We start from the raw sequence: 21,432 nt of genomic DNA, 5'->3' as shown, positions 1-21,432 counted from the left end.
CGTTGAGCACTGGTTTTATTTCAAAGCTGTGATGACGAAGAGAGTTTGCAAGTTCTCATCACCGAAGTTGGTCCTCCAAGGCGCTAACCAGTAGGGAGACTAAACCTGAAAGGGGAGTCCTTGCAAATGGGCTTCCCTGAATAGTGTTTTGCGCAAAACGGTCCTCAGATTCAGAAGGGCATGTTCAGACAAAAGCAAGGGCTCGTATGGGATTTGAACCTGGCTAGAGAGAACCTCTTGACATTCACTGTGTCATGAAGCTCGGTTGCGGTGACGAGCAAAAAATTTCCTTGATTACAGAACGACGAGTTAACAGCAAGGAAAGGGCTCATTAGGGATTTCAACCCGGGACCACTCTCACCCAAAATTAGAATTAGACCCCTAGACCATCAAGCCAAAGTCCTCATCAGGCTGGTTTACCTCAAGGTACTTTTGTTTCGGTTCATTTCCACTTGCACAACCGTCATAACATAGACAAGACTAGACATCCTAGAAAGTTCTACTTTCCTTTCCGATATGGCTCCAAGCTTAGGTCACCACACTAGCCATTTCAATTTAGTGGTATCGGTGCCCGCTACAGTTATTTTTTGCTTTTGTCTTTAGAGATCAAAGTAACATGGCTGAGCACTGGTTTTATTACACAGCTAGGGTTGCGTGGTGAAACGGGCGTTCCCTAAATATGGGCTTCCCTGAAAGGTGTACTGAGCAAAACTGGGCTCGGCTGCAGAAGGACAAGCTTATTTGAACCTTCTTGGATCACTCACGAACAAAGCAAGAAGCGAATACAGACCATCCAGCTTGGAAAGCTTGGGCTCGTCCGGGAGTAAAATAAAACCCGGGACCTCTCGCACCCAAAGCGAGAATCATACCCCTAGACCAACGAGCCATACGAAGCCCACGAGGCTCTATACCTTGCTAATATAGGTCCCTATCGTTCGGCGGGTTCACGCTCAACTTTTGAGGTAGTTGCACAAGATATTACTCTCTTAGAATTTTCAAGTCACCTATGCTTTTTTCAGGAATTATGTAGGGCTTTGCTGCTTTCGCTCTATTCAAACAGGGCTATAACTAATTGTTTTGGGAGATGGGAGATATCCCGAAGCAGGGTTTTTGATTCCCCAGAAAGTCGCAACAGGCTATCCCTTATCATAACCAGCAAAAAAAAAAAAAAAAAACTACAAAAAAAAACGTTGTTTATTTAGCCACGATTTATTACCACTGCAATAATTCCATCAACTACATTCTGTTGGCTAGGGGACATCCCCAACCAGTGCTCTTTAGAGTGATTTTGTCTGAATTAGGTTATTTTTGTTATTCAGAGATGGACACTTCCAGGTACAATCCAAAGAACATAAAGGAAGCCAATATTAAGCGGTAGGAACTCGGAACTTACGTTGTCCTCATGGTTAGTGTGCAAGATGCTCCTTTCATCCTCTACTGGAACGTTGCTGAAAATGATTTCTTCTGGAATTTGCATTCCCTGAAAAGGGCCTCTGTGATAAGCAGTCAAGCATAAATGCGCTCCTTATTCACAGCTGGATTCTTCACATCACAAGATGGTCTCGGCCAGCGTTGGACTAACTATCTTGTGAAACTTGTTTTGTGACACGGAGAGCTTGCTGGTTCTTACAGCCGAAGTTGGTACACCAAGACACCAAACCAGAGGTAGAAAGCGTGGATACCCTGAAAAGGGGCTTTTGTGATCATCAGACTAGCATCAACACAGTCCTTAATCAGAGCTGGACTGTTGACATCATAAGATGGCATTGGACTAACGATGATGGATAGCTTGCTTGCGGCGTGGGTGTCCGAGCGCGACAGCCCTCAGATACAGAAGGACAAGTTGAGGAAAAAGCAAGGGCTCATCTTGGTTTGGAACCTTTCTGGAGAGAACCTCTTGAGAGCCAAGCAGCCAGATCATCATGAAGCTCGGTTGAGGTGACGAGCAAAAATTTCCTCGATTACATAAGGAAGAGTTAACTGCAAGGTAAGGGCTCATCAGGGATTTCAACCCGAGACATCTCTCCCAACATTAGAATCATACCCCTAGACCAACGAGTGAAATAGCCTATCTGGTTGTTTTACCTCAACGTACTGTTATTTTTGTTCATTTAAACACGCACAGGTTAGCACTGGTTTTATTACAAAGCTGTGATGACGTAGAGAGTTCACAAGTTCTCGTCACCTAAGTTGGCCCTCCACGATGCTAACCAATAGTGAGACCAAACCGGAAAGGGGTTTTCCCTGACGCTGGACTTCCCTGAAAGGTGTCAGAGCAAAAAGGAAGCAGGGTACGGAAGAACAAGTCCACAGAAACACATGCACCTATTTCCAAATGGAACCTCTCATGAACTAAACAGCCAAGAAACCCTGAGGTAGACTATTCGACATAACGCTTGGGCTCATCCGGGATTTGAACCCGGGACCTGGGGATTTGAAATGGGCTTCCCTGAAAGGTGTCCGAGCAAAATGACAATAGGTTACAGAAGGACAGATTGCCAGGAAAGCGAGTGCTAAGGTGATATGGTGAAAGAGGGGAATTCCCTGAACATCGGTTTTGCTAAATGGTGTTTTGAGCAAAACGGCCCTCAGATTCAGAAGGGCATGTTCAGACAAACGCAAAGGGCTCATATGGGATTTGAACCTGGCTGGAGAGATATTAACTATGTCATGAAGCTCGGTTGAGGTGACGAGCAAAAATTTCCATGATTGCAGAACGATGAGTTAACAGCAAGGAAAGGGCTCATCAGGGACTTCAACCCAGGACCACTTTGACCCAAAATTAGAAATTAGAATCATACTCATAGACCATCATGACAAATTGCTTATCAGGCTTGTTTACCTCAAGGTACTTTTATTTTTGCTCATTTCCACTTGCACAACCGTCATAACATAGACAAGACTAGACATCCTGGAAAGTTCTACTTTCCTTTCCAATATGGTTCCATGCTTAATCCATCACTCACATTAATTGTAATACAATAATACACACATTTATTGGTATAGATGCCTGCTACAGTTATTTTTGCTTTTGTATTCAGAGATCAATGTGACATGGGTGAACACTGGTTTCATTACAAAGCTGTGGTGACACAGATAGTTTACAAGTTCTCATCGCTGAAGTTGGCCCCCCAAGCTGCTAAACAATAGGGAGACTAAACCTGAACCTAAACCAGGGGGAGTTCCTGAAAATGCAAAATGCCAATTGGTCACAGAAGGCAAGTATACAGGAATGATTGTGCTCATCTGGTGTTTGAACATCTCATGAACTAAGCAGCCTTGCAAGAACCAGGCAGCCAGGATTTCATTAGTACTTTCCACCCAGAGGTAGACTATTCAACATAATAGCTTGGCTCATCCATAGTTCGAACCCTTCACCTCTCAAATCCTACACAAGGCTCATACCCCTAGAGCCAACCCACATATGCTTATGTTCCATGCACCACTCAGTTCCATTCTACTCTGCATATGTCCTTACTGCTGTGTGTTACTCAGTCAGTGCTGATGAGACAAGCCTGTTATGTTGCAGTCGAGTCACATTCTTTGAGCAAGCAAACTGATTTCTAAAAGTGAAGTGAACATGACATTACATTACATTGAACAGTTAAATAAATGACCTCATCTTGATTGACAATGTTATTTCAAAGCTAAGGCTCTGATATTTGACCACTGTTTTATTATAGTGGTAATGTTATAGTGACAGTAATTGAATAATATAATTGAACAGTAAGGGAGGCTAGCTAGTACATCATGCCCATGGCCTCAAGAGACACATTAGTGATCTACAGTGTGCTACTGGTTGTACACTTCAGAGTTTTCTTTAGTGCGTCCACTTCCCATACCGGTCGTCGCTGGTTCAAGCCATGCTCTGAGTGTCACCTATCGTGACAGAGCGGAGATAGGACGGATGCAAGTGCAGTATGAACAGTGTTTATTTTAAGAGAGAGACAGGCAGACAAATCCAAAACGTGATCCATAAACGTAATACAAAACAGGCGAAGGTCAGGCGATCAGCAAACAGGCATACACAGGGTTAAAGATGAATCAAGGTTGTGGTCACGGAAAACAGGGTCAATAAACAAAACGAGAAACATGAACTATGACTACTATACGAACTAATCTAATTCTACGATAATCTTCCACGTTGTGTGCTGGGAGGCATGCGGTATATATGTGGACATGATCAGAGTCTAAACTGCTAGCAGCTGAGGGCAATACAGACATACGTGAAATCCCAGCCCATGACAGAACAAGAAGGAGACATGACAGAAACATTAAAAAAAAAAAAAAAAAAAAAAAACACACACGTGTCCAGATGTCACTACTGTCAACAATGGAAAAGCAGGTGCTCGCGCATTTGCACTTAGAGTATGCTGCTTCAAAGGGAAATCATGACAGAACCCCCCCCGACCAAAGGCACTCCTCCCCGAGTGCCATGAGTCATGACATTTCATTGGCGGCCCCGGCCCCCTGTGCTGAATGTCCCAAGCAGAGCCAGGAAACCGCACGGTGTTCTTGGATTCCGCAGGGAAGCGGAGTGACGTCCCTGGCTGAACAGGGAGGCAGAGTAACGACCCCAGCCGGGCAGACAGGCTGGGTGAAGTCCTCGGCGGAGCATGAAGGCAGAGCGACGACCCCAGCCGGGCAGACAGGCTGAGCGAGGTCTTCGGCGGAGCAGGACGGCGGAGCGAGGTCCCCAGCTGAACTGGAAGGTGGAGCGACGTCCTCGGCTGAGCAGGAAGGCGGAGCGACATACTCAGCGGAGCCTGCAAGCTGAACTTGGCTGGTTATGTCAGCAGACTGGGATGTGAGCAGAGCTTGGTTGTCCGTGTCAGCAGACACGGACGTGAGCAGAGCTTGGTTGTCCGTGTCAGCAGACTCGGGCGTGAGCAGAACTTGGCTGTCCGTGTCAGCAGACTCGGGCGTGAGCAGAACTTGGCTGTGCGTGTCAGCAGACTCGGGCGTGAGCAGAACTTGGGCAACCGGGTCGGTAGACTCGGGCGTGGGCTGAACCTGGGCGACCGGGTCGGTAGACTTGGGCGTGGGCTGAACCTGGGCGACCGGGTCGTTAGACTTGGGCGTGAGCAGAACGTGGTCGGCCGTATCAGTAGACTCGGGCGTGAGCAGAACTTGGTCGGCCGTATCAGTAGACTCGGGCGTGAGCAGAACTTGGTTGTTAGGCTTAGATATTAGCGGAACTTGGTCAACTGGATCAGCAGGTTTGGACGTGACATCAGGAACTTGAGACTTGACTTGGACCTCAGGGTTGAGCTCTGATGCTGGAGTATTGCCAGGAGTTGATCAGCTAGCAATCAGGTTATCGGCAAATGGGGTGTGCGTCACAAGGTACAGCCTCAGAAAAGTACCCAATTTATATATTTTGGTGATAAAGCACATAATAAGTAGCCTAGGAGTAACCACGGAAGTAGACTAGATTTACAGAGTATGGAGTCTCCAATTGAGATAATAATAAAGAAACATAAAAAATATTCAACGTATATAAGGCATTGTTGCAAAAAATGGCATGACAGGACAGCTGGAAAGTTTCAGTGGCCAACAGAGGAATCATTTAATGAACAGATGTGTGAAAAGATGAAGCAGAGGTTAGCTTGCTGAAATGAGAAGAAAAAAGGAAAGAAAGCCAAGACCAGGCTAGTGAAGAAGGAGGAAATAGTGGGGTGGTTTGAACTAGAAGGAAAGATGGATAGGAAAAGGAAAGAACAGGCAAGGAAACAGCAGGAAAAGAAATAACATGAGGATGCTAAAGAGAAGGAAGTTAAGGAACACAAAGTAAAACTGAAGGAAAGAATTCCACCATGCTAGCCAAAAGGGCATGTGAGGCCACTGAGGAAATCCACAATGCGGGTCACACACAAATACAAAGTATGAAATTTATATAAAGAAATCAAACAACAGATAAACCACTCATAGAAGATCAGAAGGAATTATTGGAGCTAACTAGACAAAGGTTACAAGAACTAGAAGAGACTGAGACCTCAGTGGCGGAGGAAGACAAATGAAATTTTATACAATTCAATTTTATTTGTATAGGGCTTTTTACATTTTTACTTTCGGACATTGTCTCAAAGCAGCTTTACAGAAACATATAAATTTGGATACAGATTTGAAATGTGTGAATTTATCCCAATTGAGCAAGCCGGTGCGACGGTGGCAAGGAAAAACTCCCTAAGATGTTAAGAGGAAGAAACCTTGAGAGGAACCCGACTCAGAAGGGAACCCAACCTCATCTGGGTAACAATGGATAGTGTAAAAGTAAAGGAAAGTTCATTATGGTTTAATATGATAATGAGTCTTCATTGATCACATATACATTTCAGCACAGTGAAATTCATTTCTTTGCATACCCCAGCATGTTAGGAATTTGGGGTCAGAGCACAAGGTCAGCACCCCTGGAGCAGAGAGGGTTAAGGGCCTTGCTAAAGTGCCCAACAGTGGCAGTTTGGCAGTGCAGGAACCTGAACCCCCAACCTACCAATCAGTAATCCAGAGCCTTAACCACCAAGCCACCACTTCCCCATAGATGAGGTGTGTTTGCTGAATTAGTCCACTGTTCAAAGGAGACCCGAGAGCAAAACTCCATGTTGTAATTGCAGTCCCAGGGCCTTAGAAGAAAGCATAGTCCCAGCAACAACAGTGAGTGTGTCCATCTGGAATTGGAGTACATGAGAGCTCCATCCAGAGGTACGGCATCCGAACAGATCAGGCAGGTCCGGAGAGCATAAAGGATCAGGATCTCTAGTATCTCCATAAAATTGTGTGTGGGAGATTGAGAGATTGTTAAGACTGTGCTTTGCGTAACAGAAAGTCTACTCATGGTAGGCTTCAGTAAACAAATATTTTTAAGCCTAGACTGAAACACTGAGACTGTGTCTGAGTCCTGAACACTAATTGGAAGGCTGTTCCATAACTGTGGGGCTTTAGAAGAGAAAGCTCTTCCCAAATACAAATATCTTCACAAATAGCCTGCACCTTTTCATCTAAGTAGGTATGGCGGATCATAGAAACCAAAAGTTCATTTAGATACTGTGGTGCGAGACCGTTTAGTGCTTTATAAGTCAATAATAGTATTTCCACTTTATTACACATAACTTCATTTATGGACCTTAATGTTTGGATTTCTTTATATGTGTGGATTTCTTGAGTTAATACCAAATTCTAGTGAAAATTTCATTTACATTTATACATTTATTCATTTAGCAGACGCTTTTATCCAAAGCGACTTACAAATGAGAAAATACAAGCAAAAAGCAAGGGTGATGGCAATGCAAGGCTGAATGCAATATTTCATGTGAATAACCTCACTGGAAATATATTTACTGAAAAAAATGTTGATGCGTTCAATGCTTATTTCCCCCACTGTATACTATAAATATAGTTTGTGCTTATGTTTATACATATTTATATATGCATCCACTGTATTCTTTAAATATAACTGTATTTTTCTCCTTACTGTCTCTATTTTTCTTCACCTGTCTTGCTGCTGCTGTGACACCCAAATTTCTCCATCTGGGGATTAATAAAGTATAGAATTATCTTATCTCATCTCATCTTATATATATATATATATATATATATATATATATATATATATATATATATATATATATATATATATATATATATATATATTGAAGACAACATGGGTATAATTTTGCCCATGAGCTCCCTCTCTGCATCCCGATGAAAATATGCCTTAAGGCAGGAATATAAGCCAGGCCTTACAGTATTTGCCTTTACAGTAACCTGCATACAGTGTTATGTAAACAAATGCATGCAATGAGAACATTACTATACAAAGGGACTGCTTACTACTATACTATTACATTAACAAGTTCATCTTAATTCCATCAAATATCCATTAAACAACTAAATATGATCTACCACTACAAAGTCTGTTTTCTGTTTTTTGAACTGACCACCAAAGTGATATGTGTTCATTCTTGCACTCACCATATTACATACCCCTGTATCTGGTTAATTAAACCATGGCAGTGAAAGCAGAATACAAACCTTGTAGTAACTAACTGAGTATGGTCCATGGAAGAACTAAGAGGCCATGCATTATCATTTTTTTATTTCTTATGATCATGACTTAATTTTCTCCTCATCTCCACATAACAAAAATTGTTTTCTCATTGGCATAAAAAAACCAAAACCTTGTTTTCTCATGACATATTTTTATGGTGAGAAATTCTTGTGCCTTGTGAGTGGGACTGGTGTGGCGTGCACGTTGACAGCCACCTTCTTAAGTGTCAGACAGTAATGTGGATGTTTTCAATCAGACATAGAGACAGACAGACAGACAGACATAGATCTATGTCAGCTTGAGTGAGTCCCTGATCAAAGTAAATAGTAATCTGTTCATCACTGAGGCTGTACGATTGAGCTAAGCTTTTGCTGCCTCCAGAACAATAAAAACAACATCTTGTTATGTCGAGTATACAGAAAAATTAAATCGTGATCACAAGAAAACAACTTTTGTTATGTCGAGATCACAAGAAAAACAACTATTTTGTTATGTCGATATCATGAGAAAACACTTATTTTGTTATGTTGAGATCACGAGAAAACAACTTGTGTTGTGATCACAAGAATATTACAGCGAGATAATGAGAAAACAACTTATGTCGATATCACAAGAAAATTAAGTCGAGATCATGAGAAAACAACTATTTTGCTATGTCAATATCATGAGAAAACACTTGAGAATACAAGAAAATTACGTTGTGATCATGAGAAAACAACTTGTGTCGAGTTCACGAGAAAATTACGTCACGATCACAACTTTTGTTATGTCGAGATCACGAGAAAATTAAGTTGTGATCACCAGAAAACAACTTATGTCGATATCACAAGAAAATTATGTCAAGATCACAAGAAAACAACTTGTGTTGAGATCACAACAAAATTAAGTCGAGATCACAAGAAAACAACTATTTTGTTATGTCAATATCACAAGAAAACACTTGAGAATACAAGAAAATTACGTTGTGATCATGAGAAAACAACTTTTATGTCGTCATCACAAGAAAATTACGTAGAGATCACAAGAAAACTACTTTTGTTATGTCGATATCTCAAGAAAATTAAGTTGTGATCACAAGAAAACAACTATTTTGTTATGTCGAGAGCACGAGAAAATTAAGTTGAGATCGCGAGAAAATTTATTCGAGATCATGAGAAAATTAAGTCGAGATCAGGAGAAAACAACTGATGTCGACTTCATAAGAAAAATTAAGTCGTGGTCAAGAAGGTAAAAGAAAAAATAACGCGTGGCCTCTTAGGGCTTCCGTAATGGTCTAGTGTCAACGTTTGGTTGAGTGGTGTTTGGGACGTGAGGCCTGTAGGGGGCGACAGCTGTGATGTACATGGATTTTGTCCGTAAGGGTCGTAGAAGAAACCAAGAATAGTGAGCTTCCGTTTTCCGCTCGGCTCCCGCCCCGCTCCGCCATCATCCGGTCCTGAACAATAAAGAGGATTAAAATAAAACCAATAAAACAGTCATGGGACCGCTGGTGTCTGACAACAACTTCAAATTAATCCATTGACACCATATATAATGGTTAAATATGATGGAAAACGAGAGCGGCGGAATATCAGGGTTTGCTGATAAGCGGTTCAGCAGTTTTTTCATTGACAATCAGCTGATGTTCATCTGGAGCTGAGGGAGGGAGAGAGAGAGAGAGAGAGAGAGAGCGCGATAGATAGAGGGAGGGAGGGAGAGAGAGAAACCAGCCGACTCGCGTGTCTCGCACTTGTGAGTCTTAGTTAAAAAAAAATACGACGTGCCATTTTCTCTGGACATTATGCGATAAGAATATGGCTCGATGTTCAAATGAAGATTGCTTGTGTTGACTGAAGAAAGGAGCAGCATTTTTTCCCCCTCGTCAGGCCGGACACTGAGCTAGCTTTAGCTTTAGCTAGCTACAGCGGAGACACCACGGTAAGGACCTTTTTTGTCCCCTTAAAATAATCATTCATCACATCGCCAGTGTAATCCCCTGCACAGAGTACACAGTAATCTAGTGTTTCTGTTGTTAATACTACATAATAACGTCAGTGTCTCATTTTCTCCTGGAAGTGCAGTGTGTAGTTTATATATATATATATATATATATATATATATATATATATATATATATATATATATATATATATATATAAAATTTGTGTGTACTAAACAACTGACATTTTAGTCCAGCAGCCTGCTAACAGCGGGTTAATCGGCTGTTATTTTGTCCCCCACTCGTTTTGGGATAAACCCCGCCTCCTGCAATAAGACTGATGCAGATTGTCGTGTAAGATTGACTATTAGTTCATGCAGCTCAGGGCTGGGTGTGGATGTGACCGAGAACCAAGCAAACAGCAGTGCAGGAGGCAGGACACCCCCAGCCTGTCAAAGCGTGGAGGCGGGACATGTGTGAATCAAACGGGGTGGGGTAAAAACTTACCTTACCTTAAATGATGATTCAATTGTGTGCTTGTCATGTCGTTCAGCTCGAGATCGATCTTCGGTAAGGAAGGAATAAACTGCATGGGGTAGGAGAATAATTCCCACCGGCGTGCTGTGATGTGGAGTAACAGGCACCACCCTGGAGTTTATTACTGCCCTGTAACAGCACCTCCACAAGTGTTTTATTCCTCTTACACCTCCGCCAAGAATGACAGTCTTTAGTGCACGACATGTCATGCTTTTTAACGTTCAATATTTTGGAAAACAAGTTCAATTAGATTGGATTCCACTTTCTTGTCACTGAGCCGAGTACAAGACCAGCACCAGACGTGCAAAAAAAAATAAAAAATGGCACTAAGCATTAAAGCTACGTTCACACTAGACTTTCAGCATGCAAAATTTCTTCGGAGACCGCTACGGATATGTGCGGCAACCGGATATATATCGCATCACAAGCCAACGTTAAAATATACCCTCTGTTATTGTATGCTGCAACACCACAATCCAGGTTATGTGTTTTTTGGTGTTGATTTTTATATTCTTTTAAAGCGGAGTTGTGTAAAGAGGCCTAAAATGGGATGGTGCGACACCGCTATAATCGTTCTGAAGAGGTCATATTCTATTGGTTACACATCTTCACCTGATATGGATTTGTAGGAGAGAGTGTTGATTGAGCTAATTAAATGAAATTGTCCAGCTTAGGCATTTTAATTTCAGAAATAATAGCAGTTTTACGAAATATCAGAAGACGACGTCAGAATTGAGCAGTTGCTCGTCCGATGGAGCTCCAAGTAAGTGCCGTTATGTGACGAAGCCCAGGGGTCTGTTGGAGACCACGCAATAGGGCGTTCTGGTAGGTAGTGGTGGAGAGATGCTTCACAGAAAGTCTCTGGATGCAACAGTTTACGAAGTCACGGCCCGTGATTGAGATGCTGTGCCAATTAATTGGTCCTGATGTTGCGCCCATCGCAGGTTGCCAGTGACCCCCGGTTCCGATCCGAAAGCAGATTGCCATCGCCCTGTTCAAGCTGGCAACCTGCACAAAGTACAGTGTGGTGGGGGAGATGTTCGGGGTTAGTAAAACAACCGTCCATCGATTTGTATATGCTGTGTGCACAGCGATTAAAGAAAAATTTATGCGCCATTATATCAAGCTGCTGATTGTAGCGGAGGCCAGTGAAATTTCATACCGTAATTCCGTGCTGCATCTTGTGCCACAGGTTTACAGTGCTCTGGATGGCATGCACATCCCTATTCTTTCCCCAGTGCATGAATAAATTCTGTCATCCGACACATTTTTTGCATGAAGTCGAGAAAAACGGCAAAACACTGTTTCCAAACTGTTTATTTATTTTTTTTGCAACATTTGAAGTATCTGCATAGAATTTATGCGCTAAATCCTTGTATGGAAATATAGATAATGACAGTTTTTAGTGCACGACACATCATGCACATTAACCGTTTATAGTTACCTTTAACATTATGAAAAACAAATTAGATTAGATTAAACTTGGTTATTGAGCAGAGTACAAGACCAGAATAGCTAAATAGTAAGTAGCATTAAGTGTGAAGTGCAAATGAGGCACGGTGGCAGTAAAGTGCACATTGACATGTGCAAAAGTGTGTATGGATTAAAGTAGTCGAAGATAGTACAATGAAGTGAACATAGTTCAAAGTTAACAGAGGGGTGCACAGTGGCGTAGTGGTTATCGTATTTGCCTCCTACCTCTGAGGTTTGGGGCTCGAATCCCGCCTCCATCCTGTGTGTGCGGAGTTTGCATGTGCTGTGGGGGTTTCCTCCGGATACTCCGGTTTCCTCCCCAGTCCAAAGACATGCGATGTAGACTGATTGCCATTTCCAAATTGTCCATAATGTGTGTGATTGTGCGCTACGATGAGTTGGCACCTTGTTCAGGGTGTCCCATGCCTTGTGCCCTGAGTTCCCTGGGATAGGCTCCAAGCTCCCCACGACCCTGTGTTGGATAAATGGATGGAATATTAATATTATTGTATATTCAAGTTAATAAGACAAAAAGTGCAGCTTCTCATGTTATCCGCTGAAAATTAATCAACACCTTCTGACCAACCAGATTCAAGATTTCACCGGCACTGTGGTATAGTAGCTATTAGACTAGCGTAGCAGCTGACCTGCAATGAAAATAAAAAAGTACTTTACAAATAAAGAAATTACTTTATCTGCTGGTGCACCAAATTATTATTAGTATTAGCTCTTTGAAACAACTGTGCAAGAAATAGTGTTTCAATTAGAAGAAAGAACCACACAAACTCAGAGGAAACTGACTCTCTTATTGTAGGAGAAATTGCAGACAGCAGTCGCCTTCAAGGCTATCGATGGTTACGTGTCCAGCTTTACAGATGAAACTGTAGTGCACCAAGTACAACAATCAAGCCCCTGATATGTTATGGCATATGGACTCACCGTAAGGATTAAATATATCATACAGGTTCACGTGTGCCAGTGTTCCACTCCTTCAGGATCAGTCTTTTTTTTGATTATCATTCTCATTGTCTGCTGTGAAACTGCACACCCTCAGTGAATGGCATGCAGATGTAACCACTGATAGCCTTGAAGGTGACCACTGGCTGAGATTTCGCCTAAAACTAGAGACAATAACGTCACCAAATCCTCAGTTTTAAAACCTCACACAAATCCAACAGTTATCATGGGAAAGTCCTCTATAATAGCCTTCTAATTAGGGAATGGAACGAACTTGAATGCAGGCCATTTAGAAACACATTTTTTGGGTGAAAAATGTATTTAGATTTTTTTTTTTAATTCTGAATATAGAAAAGGTTATTTTGGGAAAAGGGGTTTTAAAAATACAAAGTGAAAAAACTTTCATGTTTCCACTGTAGTTAGTGTGGTTTATAAGGTTTATAAAGGAAATTGATATAACTCTTGAGGTTTGTTCAGAGTTGTTCTGTCAACTTCTGCATGCTGTTCTCATATATATTTCATAAACAGGGTTTGTATGAACATGCCAGCTAATATAATATACCTGAATAAATCACAATTTCAGTGTCGAAGTAGCTACAAAAACCACTGCAGCATGAACTTGAACAGTTAAAGGAAAATTCATGGGGCTGGTGGCATTGTTCCTGCGGTAATAAACACACACAGTTTCACTGTTAGCTACCAATGCAAGAAAAAAATGACTGCAACAAAAAAAAACTGCAATATCCTGTACAAACTGCTCACCGCCACCACTGAGTATTCATTGGTGGACAATTGAATGCTGTTGTGAGCAATGTAGGAAACTGTGAACCAAAGTGAAATTGGACCACATCGATGAAAAGTTTACAAGTGTCAACTCAGAATTTTATGACAAACTAAGTCATTTTCACCATTGAAGATCACACCTTGGTTACAAGGTGTAATTTGTAACAGATTACAATATTATTGCAATGCTGTATGTAATAATTATTACAATACTGCATAAATTTATTATTAGTGTGTTCTAGGCTGCTGTTTTTTTCCACTACACACTCTGTCAAGACAACTGTAATGCAGCCTTCTTCAGAACAAAATATGAATTAATTCTTCAAATTTGTCCAAAATAAGGAAGTTCATTTCACAAATACTGTCTACTAAGGGTGTAATATAATGCAATATGATTTCGATTCTTAAGGCAAGGATCTGATATTTGGTCATACCATTAAATCTGCTATGATGCGTTACAGTACGATATGATACAGTATTGATTCAGGCAATGCTTAGGTTTTTGACTAACACTGGATATGATACGATTTCAATTCGTAAGGAAATCATTCATTATTAGGCAATACCGATGGAACTGATATGATCTGATTCGATTTAGTAGCCCCTGATTCTTATGTGACTAACTTTGTTCCGAGTCTGGGGTAGACCTGTCGTTAATTCACAAACTATAATGATGTAGAGAAGGATTTTTTTAAATTTTTATTTATTTATTTATTTATTTTTTAAGTATGAGCTATAGGGTTAAGGCTGTTTACACATTATTTAAAACGTTTCGTTGGTGTTTTTTTTTATTTATTTATTTATTTTTAAACACACTAGGTGCCTGTCTTTTTTGACGATAAACGATTATTGTAAACAATTGATTTATAATAGCTAGTATTTGATTTCTAATCAATAATCAATTCATGATTATTGTCTTGATTCATTTCAGTTGTTGGCTTTTAAATCAATGCATCGATCCAGATTACAGGCAGGCACCTTTACAATAGAGTGCATGGGTAGTGGCATGAAGTGTCCATGCTAATATAATTATGGTTTTACGCTGTAACACAGATGACAATGGACATGTCTAATAGTTGCTCAGTGGAGTTGAGCTGATTATCATTTGCTTAGAATTTTGTCTCAAACTGCATCAAATAAGTGTTGTGTTTTTTTAGTGAGTTTTAATGAATTACATGATTCGTAAGATTCAACAAACATTAGTCTGAACAATGCAATCCAATAATTGCAATATGTACACTATGGTCAAAAGTATGTGGATACCTGACCACCACACAAATATGTGCCATTACAAAAACATGGAGTTAGTCCCAGTTTGTTATCATGATAACCTCGACTCTTCAGTGAAGGCTTTCCACTAGTTACGAGAGCATTAGTGATGTCAGGGACTGATGTGCGAGGAGGTTGTCAGTGTTCCAGTTCATCCCATCTGTACAGGACAGTCGAGTTCTACACCGTCAACCTTGGCAGACCATGTCCTTTTGGGACTCGCTTTGTGCACAGAGGCATTGTCATGCTGGAACAAGATTGGGCCTCTTGGTTGCAGTGAAGGGAAACTGTAGTGCTACAGCTGCCAAAGACATTCTATACAATTGTGTGCTTTTGAATTTAGGAAACAGTTTGGAGAAGGCCCTCATATGGGTGTGATGGCCAGGTGTCCACATACTTTTGGTCATATAGTGTAGCAGTATAATCACAGTATGGTGTGACAGGTTTGTTTGGCCTTTTCCTGATTTAAGTTGTTTTTATTTGATGCGCATAGTTTTACCTAATCTGTTCTAAAACGTCGTCACACGACTACAAATTATAACAAGTTGAATGTCATCCTATTCAGACAGCACTGTGTGTAACGTGTTTACCTCTCAGTGAAATCTCTGATGTTTGATTTGCAGTTGCAGCTCTTCTAATGTGACATTGGCTCTTGTTTGATGTGGAAGACTGGAATTTGTTGTAACAATATTTAACTTTGTAATCTTTTTACTTTTTATTAGCCAAACAGCAAATCTAAAATGCTTATTTTGCACTGGCAGAGTGTTTGTATGTCTGTTTTTCAAATTCTTTTACTCACATGGTTATGCGTAGTTGTCACCGATTATTAGTAACAATAGTAATTTCACAATTACTTATCTGATATGTTACCGAATGTGTGTGAAGGAGCTGGCCATGCCTTCGAGTGTGCGGGCCGGGAGTCTGAAGGACCCGGAGGTGGCGGAGCTCTTCTTCAGGGAAGATCCAGAGAAACTCTTCACAGACCTCCGCGAGATTGGCCATGGCAGCTTTGGGGCCGTGTACTTTGTAAGTATGTTTGATGTAGGTTTCTGTGAGGAAATGGATTGCCCATGACCACTGAAAAGAAATAAAGCATTTCACTTGCTCATTCACAGGCCCATGACATCCGCACCAACGAAGTGGTGGCCATTAAGAAGATGTCGTACAGCGGCAAGCAGTCAAACGAGGTGAAAAATTGCACACCGTTAAAACTTAACATTTTCTTTCCATCACCTCCATGTACGTGTTTTCAGCGGGATGACATATCGAGCCATATATCAGCATAAAACTTAGAGTTTCTGAACATAGGACTGCGTAAGTGTAGTAACAGAGGAACGTAGAGATTCAGTAGCATGAGGTGCCACAGTAAATACAGGTGACAGTAGGGGTAACCCCACAGTATGTACTAATTACACAGAACAGCAGAAGTAGTAATAGGATAAACATGATGCGATTTAAACAGTGTGGTCAGGCATGCTTGCATGCCGAGAACTTTACGGCAAGTGGACACATGACATGAATTCTTTGTTCTCTCGTTCCTGCTCCAGAAGTGGCAGGATATCATCAAAGAAGTGAAGTTCCTTCAGAAGCTGCGGCACCCCAACACGGTGGAGTACAAAGGCTGCTACTTGCGAGAGCACACAGCATGGGTGAGTGTGTGGGAAGGAGGTAGAGGGAGCTTGTGCTTTCCTGAGTATAGACGATACTGACGCAGTAGCGCCATTTCCTTTGACTGCAGAAGCTTTTCTACTTTGTCCTGTGCTTGCTTAGCCTGACAAAGTATTTCCCACCATTGTTCTTAGGGTTTTGCTGATTTTAGAAGTCTTATTATGCACTTTTCTTACGTTTAAGAGATTCAGAAATAATTGTCCCCTCTGCAAATTGTTGCACATTTAACAACAGGTTGAACACAAAGTTAAAAGTTTGCAGCTAAGTGCTGCAAATACTTTTCATATTTAAATATCATAAGAATTATATTGACAAGAATACAGGGGCGGCTGTGGCTCAGGTGGTAGAATGGGTTGTCAACTAACTGCAGGGTTGGCAGTTTGATCCCCGGCCCGCATGTCTCCACATGCCGAAGTGTCCTTGAGCAAGACACTGAAACCCAGGTTGCTCCCAATGACAGTCTAGGACCGTGTGTGTGTGTGTGTGTGTGTGAGAAACAGTGTAAGGCACTTTGTAGTGTAGAACTGCTAGGCGCTATATAAGTGCAGACCATTTACAAATCCAGTATCTGAAACAATACCAGCGAACGTCCCAAAGCTAAATCACCCACAGCTGCCACGGACATATAGACACGCTCCATTTTAGTTCTTAGTGTTTACAGCAAAACAGGAACCACATAACTATTGCTAATCCGTTATTGTGTAATGCCTGTGGATGCATTGAAGTGGAGTCACAATGAGACTCTGCCAATGAGTAGGGTTCAGTGATGAAATTGTTTTGTTTTTTTTGTGGTGTTTTTATTTATTTTTTTTGGCCAAGGTGCACTGGTGCTTCTGACCTTGAGGAAAAACAGAAGCATATAAAAATCTATGCGCACATATTTTATGAACACTTATTATTAATTGGGCAGTTGTTACGACTCTTTAACTGGAAAACGTTTAACTATTCTACAACCCCAATTCCAAAAAAGTTGGGATGCTGTGTAAAATGTAAAAAAACAGAATGCAATGATTAGCAAATCTCATAAACCCCTATGTTATTCACACTAGAACATAGAAAACATATCAATTGTTTAAACTGAGTAAATGTACTATTTTAAGGGGAAAAAATACGGTCATTTTGAATTTGATGGAACCTAATTAGTTGCAAAATGTTCCTCCAGCTGTTTCTTTTTAGTAACAAACACTTATTTTTCCAGCCTTTTCATGCCCCGTCCCAACTTTTTTGAGACATTTTGCAGCCATCAAATTAAAACTTACCTTTTTTTTTTTCCTTAAAATGTTACATTTTACTCAGTTTAAACATTTGAAATGTTTTCTATGTTCTATTGTGAATAACATATGGGTTTATGACATTTGTAAATCATTGCATTCTATTTTTACTTAAAAATATTTTTATATAAATTTTAGTGTCCCACCTTTTTTTGGATTTGGGGATGTAAAATACTCAATCCAGCTTGATCTGACCACATGATAAAACACAGGATGAGCTGGTCATATGGGTGACTTGGCCAGCTGGTATTTTCCAGTTTCCCTATTAATGTTGTTAATAATAATAATAATAATAAGAAGAAGAAGAAGAAGAAGAAGAATATTATTATTATTATTATTATTATTATTATTATTATTGTTATTATTATTATTATTATTATTATTTAAACATTTGTCTGGACTTAGTCTTGGCCAATTCCAACCCACCAGTTAGGACTCCCCTATAATACGACAGCTACCAACATGGGTGGGTGAAGGCTAGCACATGCTTTACGTTTAGACAACCGAACCACATCTTTTCGCACTGCTGCTCATGCTGCATCAGTATAGCATACACTCTGAGGAAGCTGCTTTCCAGCGTAATTGGGATTCAAACTCATGATCTCTGGACGATAGGACAGGCACGTTTCTGTTAGGGGAGCCCCAGCTTCCATGTTACTTAATCTAATTGTTTAATAAATAATTTTCGAATTTCCTTGCTGTTCTTCTTGAAAACATATCTACAATGTTCCATTAGTAGTAGTAACTTATAAATTTGCACTGAAGGACCATGAAAAGCATCACCATTCTCAGGAATAAGGGTAGCATACTCTGCCCATTAAAAAGCAAACAGTTAACAGGTACAATTAACTAGAGGAACAGTATTAAACGCACTATTAATGTAAATGTGTTTAAAAACACGTTTAAATATTTTTGCTACAGAAAATCGTTTTAAAAACCCAATGAAAAAATAAATCAGTGACATGTACCCTAATCATCCATTTTGTCTCTCTTCTTCAGCTGGTGATGGAGTATTGTTTGGGTTCAGCCTCTGATCTGATAGAAGGTAAGTGAATGAAGAACCAGGCAATTACAAGCCTTGTGTGAATGTTATTTATTTATTTATCTATTTATTTATTTTTTATTTTGCCTGCTGATCCTGCTTAAAACTAGATTAAAACTTTTTTTTTTCTTCTCTTTTGCCTTTGCCACAGATTAGTACATGGAGCTTATTTTGCCACATTTTCAGCTTTTGATGACTACTTCCCATTATCATGAAATATTCAATAGTTAATGGCAAATATGTTGGTATATGATTTTTCACAACAGTAGGAGGAGCTTAACTGTCAATCATAAAAGAAGGGCTGCTAAAAAGCAAGGAGGAATGTGTGAAAACACGTTTTTTTGTGTTGTCTGTTTACATAAAACAGCTGTGCTTTAAATGAGATGAGAAGGAGACTCTTTAAAATTTGTACACGTGCAGCATACAGCCGTTGAGAAGCATCAGCACACGTCAACTTTAGACATGAGAGACGTCTAACTACACAATGACAGACAAGAGCCAGCAGCCAAACAGGGGAGAGAGCCTGAGCTCTCTAACCCTAATGAGATTTAACTATTTGAATGACAAAGTAACAGTGATAACCATCCATCAGTTCAAAAACATGTGGAATACATTAATAACATTTGATGTGTTGTTTATCGCTACTTCTTATCTTCACTCCTTTGACAATATTACAGTCCACAAGTTAATTTATTTAAAAAGAACCAATCATTCCCTCACACTACAGTTGCAGTTAAAATTATTTAACCCCCATTGCAAATCAGGGTTTGTTTGTCAAAATTTACAGACTTTCAGCTATTTGCAATGAACAAACAAAAGCAGTTGAAATAGTTCAACAAAATGATTGCTTCAAGTGGTTTCCCCAAATTCAACTGAAAATGCAACTTATAATGATTTCTCCAGTTTCAAAATTATCCAACCCCTTCATGGCAAGCATCTTTAGTACTTATTAGAACATCATTTTGCTGTTATGACTTGCTGCAAACAAGATCCAGAGTTTCTGGCAGTGTTCCTGAGGAATCTTAGCCCATTCCTCATGAGCAATGGCCTCCAGTTCAGTAATATTCTTGGGTTTGCTTGCAACAACTGCCTTTCAAATCCAACCAGAGATTTTTGTCAAGTCAGGTGACTTTGATGACCCAGGACTACTTCTGCAACCAAGCCTTGGTGGAATTTGAGGTATGCTTTGGATCATTGTCCTGTTGGAAGGTCCAATGACACCAAAGCTTCAGCTTCCTCACAGACGGCATGATGTTTTCTCCTAGGATTTCTTGATACTCCAGTAAATCCATCTTGCCTTCCACACTCTGCAGATTTCCAGTGCTAGAGGATGCAAAGCAGCCCCAGAGCATCACCGATCCACCACCATTCTTGATACTGGTCAGACTGTTCTATCTTCATTCTTCTTCCTCCAGACATACTGCTTCAACACTGTCATGTTGAAAATTTCCAGTTTTGTTTAGTCGCTCCACAGAACAGAATCCCAAAACTTCTGTGGCTTATTTATGATTTTGAGGCGACTTTTCTTGTGCTTTTGGGTCAGTAGTGGTGTACGTCTTTTGAGTTCTGGCATGGAAACCTTCTGCGTTTAGTACGCGCCTTACTGTGCTCACTTGAACCTCAGTGCCTGTTGCCACCAAGTCTTGCTGCAGGTCTTTTGCAGTCACTCGAGGATTTTTCACAACCTACCTTCTCAGAAATCTGTTTGCAGCCATTGATTGCTTCGTTTTTCTGCCCCGTCCAGGTAGTGTACACTCAACCAACCCCTAGCCAGTTCAGGTATATCAAGTGTTCCAGCTCAAGCACACCTGGTAAAACTAATGAAGCCCTTGATTAGCTGCATCAGGTGTGCTTGTGACAACACCTGTTTTGCATATTTGTGCTGTTGTGAGGGATTCTGTTCAGTGGGTTGAATAATTTTGAAACTGGAGAAGTCATAAGTTGCACTTTCATTTGAATTTGGGGAAACCACTTGAAACATTCGTTGTGTTGAACTATTTCAATTGCTTTTGTTTGATTTGTTCATTTCAAACAGCTGAAAGTCTGTACATTTTGACAAACCTGATTTGCAATGGGGGTTAAATAATTTTGATTGCAACTGTATGTGAAAACCAGTTTAAACTGATAAATATATTATGACCCCACACTGTCTGTGATAAACGAGCTTGAGGAAGGTGTCGGAGTTTTCACCTCCCATTCATTCACACGTCGCTACTGGCCAATCGCTGAGGAGGTGGGCGGACAGTTCAGACATGCCAGATTCAGAGAATGGCTTTTCTAAACTTCAAAACTACTTGACGAGAAAAACACTTAAGAGAATGCTTTCTGTTGATTACAGCTCAGCATTTAACTGCATCCTACCTGTTAAACTCACCACAAGGCTTATATTTATGGCTAAACTTCATGATTGAGACAGTAAGTGATATGAATTGGTAACATCTAGGGATGTCACGATACCTAAAATCTA

The 21,432-nt window shown here is 40.5% G+C and overlaps 1 protein-coding gene across 4 annotated transcripts in view; it reads left to right on the top strand.

The window, feature by feature from the left end:
- Positions 1 to 9,425: 9,425 nt before the first annotated feature.
- Positions 9,426 to 21,432, top strand: part of taok2b (TAO kinase 2b) — a 50,413-nt gene continuing 38,406 nt past the window's right edge. For 2 of the 4 annotated variants that reach the window (XM_017483591.2, XM_047159621.2), the window contains exons 1-5: positions 9,426 to 9,964; positions 15,870 to 16,010; positions 16,100 to 16,171; positions 16,532 to 16,633; positions 18,923 to 18,968. In XM_017483591.2, the coding sequence (XP_017339080.1) occupies positions 15,879 to 16,010; positions 16,100 to 16,171; positions 16,532 to 16,633; positions 18,923 to 18,968 (352 nt within the window). In that variant the 5' untranslated portion in view covers positions 9,426 to 9,964; positions 15,870 to 15,878. The remainder of the gene's footprint in view (positions 9,965 to 15,869; positions 16,011 to 16,099; positions 16,172 to 16,531; positions 16,634 to 18,922; positions 18,969 to 21,432) is intronic. The other 2 variants (XM_017483589.3, XM_017483588.3) reach the window with 1 other exon arrangement.

This window comes from Ictalurus punctatus, chromosome 13, assembly GCF_001660625.3.
Source record: "Ictalurus punctatus breed USDA103 chromosome 13, Coco_2.0, whole genome shotgun sequence".
Taxonomy (NCBI): domain Eukaryota; kingdom Metazoa; phylum Chordata; class Actinopteri; order Siluriformes; family Ictaluridae; genus Ictalurus; species Ictalurus punctatus.
This window is presented reverse-complemented; position numbering and strand designations above follow the sequence as displayed.